Raw genomic sequence first — 12500 nt, 5'->3', positions numbered from 1 at the left:
GTGTGTGTGTGTGTCTGTGTGTGTGTGTGTGTGTGTTCCCCAGACTCATAAATAACCTCACAAAACCCACAGTTCTTTCAGTTCAGCCTTTCAGTATTGACGCTGAGAAATTTGGCAACATTGCATTTCCTTATGAGAGTGAGAGAGAGGGAGGTGGCCATGGGAGAGAGTGAGAGGTCTTGCTGTTCTGCTGTGAGGGGCAAAAGGCATGATGCTGCAGGTGTTATCCTCATCTTGTTTTGTTTATCATTTATTTTCCTGTTTTTTTTTTTTTTTTCACTCTGCCATTCAATGTTTGTGGTTCATGTCATTATTTGTTGTTGCTGTTGATGTTTTTCTAATGTTTAGTCTTGTTTTGTCCCTCACCCACCCTCCCCAGGCCTTCCGCAGCCTTCCCACTGGTCTCCTTGCCTTGTCCTCCTCCACACACCATCCCCAGGCCTTTCACAGCCTTCCCACTGGTCTCCTTGCCCTGTCCTCCTCCACACACCATCCCCGGGCCTTTCACAGCCTTCCCACTGGTCTCCTTGCCCTGTCCTCCTCCGCACACCATCCCCAGGCCTTCCGCAGCCTTCCCACTGGTCTCCTTGCCTTGTCCTCCTCCGCACACCATCCCCAGGCCTTCCACAGCCTTCCCACTGGTCTCCTTGTCCTGTCCTCCTCCACACACAGTCATCTTGAGATCCTCACAGCAGCACAGCAAGCAGCAACAGCACTTCAAGACAGCAGAAGGTGGAGAGAGGGGATCTGTCCTCTCACACTCTCTCTCTCTCTCTCTCTCTCTTTGCTCTCACTCTCTCACTCTCAGGAAATGAAGTTGTGTCATTTTTGGTGACTTGCAAGGCTGGGCTGAAATAGAGGAGTGGTTGTGAGTGGTGTGTGGTGACTGGTGGTGACTGGTGCTGGGTAAACCTGTGGTGTTGCAAGGACCTGACGGACAATTGGAACTGCGGGTAACCTTTCATATTTTGTCGGTAAACTTGAGGGTTGTAAGCAGTTTGCACCTTGGGAATGTTAAAACTAGGTGGTCATTGATATAGTATACTGTAAGCTTGTGAATTATTGATTAACCTTCCACCTAAACGTTAGACTGAGGCACCAAAGCTAAATTAAACTGTAATTCATGTATATATCTTTACCTTCCCACCAAAACATTAAAACTGCAACACCAATGAAAAATTTGACCACAAACTCACAAATTTTAGTCTTGTCCTGCACCAAAACACCAAAATATAGAAATTCTAGCACTTTTTTCGTCCAGAACATTACACTATTGCCAGATCAGGCCATAAACTCACAAATTTCTTCCACCTGAACACTTGAAAGCCCAACTTGGCACCACAACATTAAAATACAGCAAGATTGGACTGTAAACTCACAACTTCTAGCACTTTCTTGCATCAAAACACTTGACAACTTAATATCATAGCCAGACCTTAGCCTCATAAATTTCAGCTTAACACCAAAATAGAAGGAAATTTCCCTCTAAACTCTTGTATTTTAGCATTGTCTTGCATCGAAACACTTTGGAACTCAACTCCATAGCTAGAATAGACCTTAAACTCACAAATCCTAGCACTTTCTTGCACCAAAACACCAAAATTTAGCAAGATTAGGCCTTAAAGACATGAATTTTAGCTCTATCTATCACCAAAACACCTAAATTTAGTCAGATTTCTGCCACCAAAACACCAAAATTTAGCAAGATTAGGCCCTAAAGACATGAATTTTAGTTTTATCTAGCACCAAAACACCTAAATTTCCTCATAAACTCACAAATTTCAGCTCAATCTTGCACCAAACACCAGAACATGAGCAGCTTAGAAGATAAACACCAAAATAAAGATGAATTTTGCCACAAACCCACAGAACACCACTTTCCAGCACCAGAACACTGCATAACACCAACACCGTCACCAGATCCCACCACTGCCAACATTTACCTCGCGAGTCTCTGCCCTGCCAGGCTCCCCACGTCCCTCCCCACCCTGCAGCCAGTCAGGAGCGCTACGGCTTTCAAATTATACTCTAAATTTTGCACCACAACATTTTATTAAGCTTTGAATGAGCCATTTAGCAGTCAAAGGGGGTTAGACATAAAATATAAAAACCTTGGATTCTAAAATTCTATAGCACATTATATCATATACAAATAGATGGTTTTTTTATGATTATTTTTTTATTTTTTTGTTTTTTTATTTATGGTGATAACCTTTGAAAACTTCCTTGCCCTGCCCCCCGTAAACTCAGGGATTGGTTGGCGTTTTAGGGAGGTGTTTGGGTGCGTGTGTTTGTATGTTTGTGTGGGTTTAAAGGGGTGTTTTTTTTTTATGTTGTTGTTCTTTTTCGTTTTGTTTTTTTGGTGTCTAAATTTTGATGTCTTTTCGTTTTCTTTTGTTGTTGTTGTTGTTGTTGTTGTTGTTTTTGGTTCAGGAAGTGGTTTTGCTTAAAGGGGTTTTGTTTGTTTGTTTGTTTGTTTGTTTGTTTGTGTTTTATTTGTGTTTGGAATTATTATTTTTTTCTTTGTTACGTATGTTTGGTTTTCATTTCTTTCTTTCGTTTGAGGGAGTGTTTGTATGTGTGTGTGTCTCTATCCTTATTCTGTTTGTTTCTTTTTTCTTTGTTTTCGCGTCAGAAAAATTGATCTATTATAAATCTACGTATTTTTAAGCTGCATATGCTGATAAGTTTGTTTTTGCGTGTGTGTGTGTGTGTGTGTGTGTGTGTGTGAATGTATATATATTTTTCTCACTTTAAAAATTAACATTATACAATTCATGTACGTATATCATTACGAACAACAAATTCAACTTGTATTTTTTGTATCTGAAAGTGTGTGTGTGTGTGTGTGTGTGTGTGTGTGTGTGTGTGTGTGTTTGTTTTCACCAAAAAAAAAAAAAAAACTACGTATAATTTCACATTTTTTTGTATGTATGTATGTATGTATGTCTATTTTCACCTCAAAATATTAAAAAAACATTAATTTACATATATACACATTTTTTTTAACCATTGTATGTATGTATATGTATGTATGTATGTTTGTGTATGTGTATGTATGTATTCACCTCAAAAAAACATTAAAAAACATCAAATTTACATATAATTCCACATTTTTTAACCAATTTCTGTGTGCTCATATGTATGTACGTATGTCTGTGTGCGCGTGTGTGTACAACCCTGCCAGTGGAATTAACACGATACGTCATCAATGTGGATACACAAATTTACGTATATGTGGATGAATGAATGAGTGGATACAGTGTGGGGTGTGTAGCTCAAAAGTAGCAGAGATTTGTCGATTTTCTGCTACACTCAAGGTATCAAATCTCTCTCTGCCTTTATTTCTCCTCCTTACACAGGCAAATTATTATTATTATTACTATTATTATTGTTATTTGTAGCCACTCTCCATCTGCGTTCCACCTTGCTCCCCGGTCAGGTTATGCTAGGTTACCTTATGGTTGCTACTTTGCTCAAATCTAGCGGCCGTTAATGGTGTTTTGTGTGTGTGTATGTGTTTGTGTGTAGTTACTGGGCTAGATTTGGATACAGATATGGCAACACTGTTTGACTGTCACTCACTCATTGTGTTGCAGTGCTGGACAAATTTGTGTTGTATTTCCACCTAAACATTTAACAGGTGCCAGATTAACTAAATATAGACAATCTGGTGCCTTTCTGATTAAATTTTTTTGTGGGAATAAAGAAATCTTGCTGTGTTTTAAGTTGACAGGAATATTTAGACCAATGCTGTACAAAATAGTGTTCTTTTTCCACTAAACCCCTAACAGGTGCCAGATTAACTAAATATAGACAATCTGGTGCCTTTCTGATTAATTTTTTTTTGTGGGAATAAAGAAATCTTGCTGTGTTTTAAGTTGACAGGAATATTTAGACCAATGCTGTACAAACTAGTGTTCTTCTTCCACCTAAAGACTTAACAGGTGCCAGATTAACTAAATATAGACAATCTGGTGCCTTTCTGATTAAACTGTTTTTGTGGGAATAAAAAAATCTTGCTGTGTTTTAAGTCAAGGCAGGAATATTTAGACCAATCTGAATAAGCTGAGTGAGTCTACCAGTGTTGCCATGTCCGTGCGCCCTCACCTGCCTTGCTGCCACACGTTCAAACACACAGTATAATGAACTGGCTTAGCTGTTCTGTATGAAGGATTGATAAAACTAGAAAAGAATAGGAGAAGAAAGAGATTGAGAGAATTTGTAGGAATATATTATGTACAGTAAGTGTATTAGCAGTGGTGTTCCTCAGGGTTCTATCCTGTTGCCCACTCTCCTCCTGTTTTCAGTGATCTAAGCCAAACTTCTTGTCCTATCCACTCCTATGCTGATGATGCCACCCTGCGCTTTACTGCGTCGCTTCCCAGCCGTCCAGCCCTTCAGGGGGCAAACAGTTCATGCAGGGAAGCCACAGAATGCCTCACTTCTTATCTCTCAAAAATTTCTGATTGTGGCAGAGCAAACTTGGTATTGTTCAATGCCTCAAAAACTCAATTCCTCCATCCATCAACTCGACACAACCTTCCAGATAACTATCCCCTCTCCTTCAATGACACTCAGCTGTCCCTGTCTTCCACACTGAACATCCTCGGTCTGTCCTTTACTTATAATCTAATCTGGAAACTTCACATCTCATCTCTAGCTAAAACCGCTTCTATGAAGTCAAGCATTAATTCAACCATCTCTCTCCTGTTCTTCCCCCTCATAAACTCCTCTCCTCTAACTGACTGTCTTCATTCTCTCTCTCATCGCCGCAGTGTTGCATATCTTGCTATCTTCTACTGCTATTTTCATGCTAACTGCTCTTCTGATCTTGCTAACTGCATGCCTCCCCTCCTCCCACTGCCTCACTGCACAACACTTTCTACCTTCTCACCACTATTTTGTCCACCTCTAATGCAAGAGTTGATCAGTACATTAGGGAGATGGACACTATTCTGTCCATCTCCCTAATGTAAGAGTAACCAGTATTCTCAGTCTTTCACCGCTATTCTGTCCACCTCCCTAGTTCAAGAGTTAACCAATATTCTCAATCTTTCACCATTATTCTGTCCACTTCCCTAATGCAAGAGTTAACCAGTATTCTCAGTCTTTCACCACTTTTCTGTCCACTTCCCTGATGCAAGAGTTAACCAATATTCTCAGTCTTTCACCACTATTCTGTCCACCTCACTAATGCAAGAGTTAACCATTATTCTCAATCTCTCACCCCTTCCACTGGCACACTTCTGAACTCCCTGCCTGCTGCTGTTCCTCCCTGCCTGTGACTTGGACTCTTTCAGGAGGGAGGCTTCAACACACTTATCTTCAGTTTGGATGATCTGGCCTTTCTTAGAGACTGGCACCTCAGTGGACATTTTTTCACTGTTTTTGTTGCCCTTGTCCTGTCCCCCTCTTACATGGAAAAAGTAGTAGTAGTAGTAGTAGTAGTAGTAGTAGTAGTAGTAGTAGTAGTAGTAGTAGTAGTAGTAGTGTAGTGTATACCAGGATTCTGTGTGATGTAAATAATAGTAAGTGGTGTATGGTACTTAAACCTGACCTGACCTGACCTAACGTGACCTAACCAGGAAGCAAGCATAGTCACAGATATCGCCAGTGACCCAATTATTATTATTATCATTATTATTAATATTATTATTATTATTACTATCATTATTATTATTATTATTTACTGAGCAACAATAACTTCGCACGTAAATAAAAAAAAACACCTAAAAACAGTCTTTGACATTCTGGGGGTCGCTTTGGGGGGCGGGGGGTTGGGGCAGGTGCGAGAGGGGGGGGGCATAACCACACACACGCACACGCACACGCCTGTACACCCTAACACGCACACACACACAAACAGATTACCTACATACACACATCCAAAAACAAACACACGCACACACACACACACACACTTTAAAAAACAATGCAAGAAACAATTAATAGAGAGATTGTACGTCTGTCTGTCTGTATGTGGTGGCGGTGTGAGTGGACAAGGCTCTCTCCCCACCAACCTATCACTCTTTTGCTTCTAAGGACCAAAGTCACAGAGATGTGAGTGGTGCTGTGAGCCTTAATGAAGTGGCCTTGAAATCTGGTCTTTTTGGGGGGCTGTGTGGGTGGGGAAGGCTAGGGGAGACTGGGGGTGACTGGGGAAAGGTGTGAGTGATTGGGGTCAGTTTGTGGTCAGTAGTTTGCATGGAAATTCAGTTTTTTTTAGCTATTTCGGTTGGGGAATAGTGTCTGTGATGGGGAAGTTGCGGAAGAGTTCGGGAAGAGTTGGGGAATTGTGAGTAACTGGGGTTTAATTCATAGCGCAATATATTCGATGTTTGTCTGGTAATTCTTGTTTTTTTAATCTAATTTGGTGGGGAATGGGTATCTGTAATGGGGAAAGCTGGGGGAAATAGGTCAATCATTGGAGTTGCCTTTTTGGGTCAGATTCCCACAACAATTAATGACATATTGAAATTCCTCATGCTCTTGTCTGTCACTGTTTGGGGAGGAGGTGCTGTGTGTTGGGGAACGTTGGGGAGGAGAGGCGGAAGTGAAAAATATGGATAGAAATTGAAATATTGCTTTTAAATGGGTAGTTAAGCTGTGTTGGGGCTTGGGCATGGTTGGGGAAGAGTTGGAGAGGGGGTGTGTGTGTTGGGAAGGGTTGGGGAAGTTGGGGAAATTGTTGTAGTGTATTTTGGGGAGATAATCTTTCCTCCATATTATTTGAGTGAGGGAATGTGTTGTGGAGGGTTGTGGGAAAGGTTGGGGAGGGTTTGGGAGGGTTAGTCTGTTCTTATTACTTGGCTGTCAGTTTCAATTATAGTCTCACAATATACAAAATAAAAAAAAAAACACTGAAATTTTCCTATTTTCGTGTATGTTCAGAGTTTCTGTGTGTGTGTGTGAAGTTGGGGGCAGGTTGGGGAGGTGGCAGAAGGGTTACAGCAGCAGTAGTAGTAGTAGTAGTAGTAGTAGTAGTAGTAGTAGTAGTAGTAGTAGTAGTAGTCAGAATTTCTCTAATTTTGACAGTTAAAATTACGAAGAGGGTCAGTTCTAGGGGTTTTCATAAGATGGGAAAGTGGGGTTTGGTTGGGGAAGATGGTGGGGGAGTGTTGGGTGAAGAGATAGTAGTGGTGGTGGTGGTGGTAGTGGTGATGGTGGTAAATAATTCTAGTAATGTTAAAAATGTTTGTTTCCATTGATTCTTTACAAGTTGAAGGTGTTTGTGTGTGTCTGGGGGGGTGGCAGGGTGTGGGGGATGAGGTGGTGGAGGTATTGGGGAAGTGTGGGGAGGAAATAATTGTAATAATCTTCAAAATTTCATTGATTTGATGTGGGGATGTTTTTTTGCATGTCTGGGGAGGCAAGGTGGTGGGGAGGAGGTGGTGGAGGTGGTGGGGAGGTGTACAGACAGTGGGGTGGTGGTGGGGAGATGAAATAATTCTAATAATATAAGAAATTCGAGTTTTCATTGAATTTTTAAAAGTTGGGGGTGTTTTTTGAGTGTCTGGGGAGGCAAGGTGGTGGGGAGGAGGTGGTGGAGGTGGTGGGGAGGTGTACAGACAGTGGGGTGGTGGTGGGGAGATGAAATAATTCTAATAATATAAGAAATTCGAGTTTTCATTGAATTTTTAAAAGTTGGGGGTGTTTTTTGAGTGTCTGGGGAGGCAAGGTGGTGGGGAGGAGGTGGTGGAGGTGGTGGGGAGGTGTACAGATAGTGGGGGTGGTGGTGGGGTGGTGGTGTGGTGGTAAACAAGTGTGGTGTCTACTATCTGGACTGGAAAGTGCATGAGAAGACACAGGCTTCTCGGTAATATATTGCACCATTGTTAAGAGTATTTCTGCCACTGCCTGTCCATACAAAAAGGGCTTTTCCACATCGTCGTCGTCACCTTAATACTACAAGTTCACGTTATCTTCTGGAAGGAACTCTGCGTCTAGTATCTTCATCATCCTCACCAGCGTCGACCGTACACATCACAACAAACACTCGACTCTGCAGCCCTCGACTGTCCAACCGCGGCCGTTTCTCCTTCTGCTGCTGCTGCGTCGCGTCACTAGATAGCTAGACTCGCCACCCGGCCCCGCCCCGCCCCGCCCCTGCCCCACCCCTGCCCCGCCCACGCACGCACACGGCACGCCAGTTTGTCACTTTTAGTTCACCGGGTTAGACTTGCAACAGTGCGTTTCCCCGGCTCTGGGCTGCGGGGCGGGGCGGGGCGGCCCATGGCGGGGCTTGGCTTGGCTCGGCCTTGAGATCACGGCCATGGGGGGCGGGGCGGGGCGTGGTGTGGGGTGTGGTGGAGGGAGGGAGTGCATCGCGCCTCACAAACAATGTACACTTAGCATAGGTTACCCTGTCGAAAATGGCAAACACTCCTGTGGCCGCGGCCCCACACACTCATCACTTCACGGGGCAGCTGGGGCACGGTAGGGGGTCCCGGCTGGTGCTCTGATGGGGGGCGGGGCGGGGCGGGCGGGGCGGGGGTAACAAATATAAAAAAAAGCCAACACAAGGAGGGAGCCGACAGATACATGAACAGTGAGCATGGCAGCGATGTGCGAGAGAGACACACACACACGTACGCCGCCTCCGTGACATGGCTTCATTAGTACACTACACCACGCGGTAGTCTAGTACTACTACTACCAGCGTCCGTCTGTCTGTCCGTCCGCCTCAGAACCCTCCGAACCCCATCCCCATGCTTGTCTGTTTAATTCTCTCCAGCATTGCATTCTGGGAGTAGCCCTGCGTGTAGGGCGAGTTGCCGTACGGGTAGGGGAAGCGTGGGGAGGGGACGTGGAACCCTGGGGCGGTGGGGGGGTAGGGGAAGGTGGAGTGGCTGGGCGGGGGGTAGCCGGGGGAGGTGTCACTGTACTGGGAGTAGGGGTAGGGCAGCTGTGAGCTGGTCATGCTCATCGAGGAATGGAGGGCCCCCATAGCACCCATCGATGACCCCCCCATACTTGAGCTCATGGGGGTGGGGGAGGACATGAGGCTGGGGGACCCCATGAAGGAGGACCCCATGGGAGGGGTGTGGGCCAGCATGGAGGAGCTCATGATGTCCGGGTAGGACGAGTGCGAGGGCGGGGCGGCTGCGGGCGGGGCGGGGGAGTAGGACTGGCTGTACATGGAGGGGGAGGGTGCGGGGGCGGAGCTGGTGAGGGAGGAGACGCTGAAGGAGGAGGAGGAGGCCTGCTGCTGGGGGGAGCCCAGGTCGTAGGCGCCGGCGCTGCTGTAGGACATGGTGGTGCTGAGGCTGCTGTTGGCCAGGGAGCTCACGCTGAAATTTGTACTCAGGTTTGTACTGTTGGAGCTGTAGTGTGGGGAGTAGGGGTGGCCGGGCTGGGGCGACCCGTAGTGCGAGGCGGGGTACGTCCCTCCCGACCCGCCGCCCCCCGTGTAGCTCTGGTAGGAGGAGGTGGGCGGAACGTGGCCGGGGCTGAAGGGGGCGGGGGGCACGGAGGGGCCGGGGGTGGTGGGGTTGGAGCAGGGGGCGGAGTTGGAGTGGGCGGAGTGCTGGCTGCTGGTCTCGTGCTCCGCCAGGCTGGGGATCTGGTCCACCAGCGACTCCAGGCCGGACAGGCTCTTGGAGGCCACGTCCGGCTTGCCGCCCAGCGTGGGGGACTGGCCGGGGTGCAGGGGCGCCGGCTTCACCATGGAGGGGGAGTGGGAGGTGGTGGAGGGGTTGGAGGGATAGGAGGGGTAGTTCTGGTAGGAGGTGCCATCCCCGGGGGTGGTGGGATTGGAGAACTGGCCGGGCATGGTGGGGGTGTGCTGCGGGGGCTGCTCCCGGCTGGCCAGGGGCAGGGGCGTCTTGCCCTCCTCCCGGTGGGCGGGGGTGAGGGCCGTGCCGCTGCTAGCCGTGTCGGAGGCCCCCAGGGACAGGTCGCCCTCTGGCATGCTGCTGGGGGGCTCAAAGTCCGGCTGGGCCATGAGGGGCGACGCCGGGGGAGAGGACAGCCCCAGGTGGTGCTCCTCGTCCACCTTGAGGTCCCCGCTCCCCGCGTCGCCCACGGGATGTGGGTACAGGCTCCGGGGTGGCAGCTGCTGGTTGCCCGCGGGGCCGGGGGAGTAGCCGGGGCTCTGGCCGAACTGCTGGGGCGTGGGTCCCCGGGGCACCAGGGCCGGAGTGTGGCCGGGGGTCTGGGTGGGGGTTAGGCTGCCCCCCCCATGGACGGGGGTGTGGCCCCCGTACTGGGGGGAGAAGGTCTGAGCACCGGGGGTGGGGCTGTAGCCCGCGGGGGACATCATGCCGTTGATGTGCGCCAGGCCCACGGGGGCCTGCTGCTGGCCCAGCTGGGGGTGCTGGCCCAGCTGCGGGTGGTGCAGGTGCTGGGGTGGGGGCTGCTGGGCCAGCATCTCCTTGAGGGCCTTGGGCTTGCGGCCGGGGCGCTTGGGGGCGGGGATGGACCCGTCCTCCAGCACCTTCTTGGGGCGGCCCCGCTTCTTCTTGATGGGCTGCTCCCCGTTGAACATGAGGGGGTCGGTGCTGATGGGGCGTGGCCGGGGCCGTGGCGGGGCATTGGGGTCGTCGGGGGTCTTCTTGGGGCGGCCGCGCTTCTTCCTGATGGGGATGGTGGGGCACTCCATGCAGTCCAGCTGCTCCCGCGTCATGCCGTTCAGGTTGAACAGCGTGCGGGGAATGTCCTTGGTCAGCTCCTCCTCCTCCAGGTCCCCGTCCAGCTTGGTGGGCAGCTCCAGCTCCTCCTTGATCACCAGGCGGTCCTCCTCGCCCCCAGGGGAGCCCAGTGGGTGGTCGGGACCGCGGCACACCTCCGCGCCGGGCTGGCCCTCGCACCGCGCCTCGCAGCCCAGCTCCATCTTGTCGGCCGCCTCCATCTTGAGGTTCTTCACTTTGGCGTTGATGAAGGTGATCTCCTCCTCGTTCAGCTCCTTCAGCGTGCCCTTCAGGAAGTCGCGGAACTTCCGCAGCGCCGTGTAGAATGGAACCTTGTCCAGCGCCCGCGGCAGCTGTGCGCAGCGGGCCGACGACGACGGCATCACCCACACGTGCTGCAAGGGCCGGCGGGTTAGCGGGGGCTACGCTAGGCTGGGTCAGGTTAGGCTGGGTCGGGTCAGGTCAGGTTGGGTTAGGTTCAATCAGGCATTCACAGCAGACAAGTTAACAGGCCTCTCTTACAATGAAAGACAAAGGTTACTAAAACTTTCAACCTTTTTCACATTGTCTGTCTTACATAAAAAAAATAACTAAACCAACTATTTACTCAAAAACAAGCTACACCAGCCCCTACCACACAAGCCAAACAACTCAAACCAAACACACACTTGAAGCATTACACCAGAACCAATCACACACAATGAACCAACAAATAAATAAGAAAATAAAATAAAATAAACGCACCATTCACTCACACACTACCTTAACAAGCCAACAACCCAACGACCTGTGTGACTCACCGTGCGCGTGCCCTCGATCTTCTCAGGTTGTCTGCCAAATGTAAACTCTTTTTTGCCAGAGAATATTTCATATATTCCCTTTCCGTTGAAAACCGCAATTCTTGGCTGGAACTGCTGGAGTTTCGTGAGCAATATTTGTCCCCCTGCAAAGACACAGAATACGGTGCTGCAGGGTGGTGTGCGTGTGTGTGTGTGTCTGTGTGTGCGTGTGTGTAGGAGGGAAGTGGTAGTGTTAAGGGCTTGTGTTTATTTCCTTTGGTTTTGTCTGTGTTTATCTAATTCACTGTTCTTTGTTCATCTGTTCTCTCTCTCCTTCCTTCCTCCTTCCTTTGTTTTATCTAATTCACTGTTCTTTGTTCATCTGATCTCTCTCTCCTTCCTTCCTCCTTCCTTTGTTTTATCTATCTAATTCACTGTTCTTTGTTCATCTGATCTCTCCTTCCTTCCTTCCTTCCTTCCTTTTGTTTATCTATCTAATTAACTGTTCTTTTGTTCATCTGTTCTCTCTTTCCTTCCTTCCTTCATTTATCTAATTCACTGTTCTTTGTTCATCTGTTCTCTCCTTCCTTCCTTCCTTCAGTTAAGCACTTCTTGCCTCTATCACTTCGTCTAATCTATCCCTAACGTCTATATTGAGAAACTACTCTTTTATACATTGGCTAAACACACATTTTTCTTTTTTTCAACTTCTCTTGTAAATATTAAGAATGTATTTGTAGCATTCTGTATCTTGTGTGTGTGTGTGTGTGTGTGTGTGTGTGTGTGTGTGTGTGTGTGTGTGTGTGTGTTTGTGTGTGTGTGTGTGTGTGCATCAGGACACCAAAAAATTATTATAATATTGAATAAATTAATGAACAGAAAATAATCAAGAGAGAGACTAGGGTTTTCAAGGGTGTTTTCATGGTTCCAGTGACAGTTTAACAGTTTAACAGGCTGCAGGGGAAGTTATTGGGGTTCTCAAGGGTGTTTTCAAGGTTCCAGTGACAGTTTAACAGTTAAACAGGCTGCAGTGGAAGTTATTGGGGTTCTCAAGGGTGTTTTCAAGGTTCCAGTGACAGTTTGACAGGCT

General features: G+C 47.9%; 2 protein-coding genes across 11 annotated transcripts in view; one reads left to right on the top strand and one right to left on the bottom strand.

Annotated features, from left to right (window-relative positions):
- Window positions 1-12500, top strand: part of LOC135096546 (gastrula zinc finger protein XlCGF57.1-like) — a 275120-nt gene that overhangs the window by 8649 nt on the left and 253971 nt on the right. The gene's annotated exons all lie outside the window — the stretch shown is intronic.
- Window positions 1-12500, bottom strand: part of LOC135096541 (uncharacterized) — a 129988-nt gene that overhangs the window by 2548 nt on the left and 114940 nt on the right. For all 6 annotated transcript variants that reach the window (XM_063998103.1, XM_063998104.1, XM_063998107.1 and 3 more), the window contains 2 exons: window positions 11432-11574; window positions 1-11026 (listed from right to left, as the gene is read on the bottom strand). The exon at window positions 1-11026 is cut by the window's left edge and continues 2548 nt beyond it. In XM_063998103.1, coding sequence (XP_063854173.1) covers window positions 8687-11026; window positions 11432-11574 — 2483 coding nt within the window. In that variant the 3' untranslated portion in view covers window positions 1-8686. The remainder of the gene's footprint in view (window positions 11027-11431; window positions 11575-12500) is intronic.

Source organism: Scylla paramamosain, unplaced genomic scaffold (genome assembly GCF_035594125.1).
Source record: "Scylla paramamosain isolate STU-SP2022 unplaced genomic scaffold, ASM3559412v1 Contig4, whole genome shotgun sequence".
Taxonomy (NCBI): Eukaryota; Metazoa; Arthropoda; class Malacostraca; order Decapoda; family Portunidae; genus Scylla; species Scylla paramamosain.
This window is presented reverse-complemented; position numbering and strand designations above follow the sequence as displayed.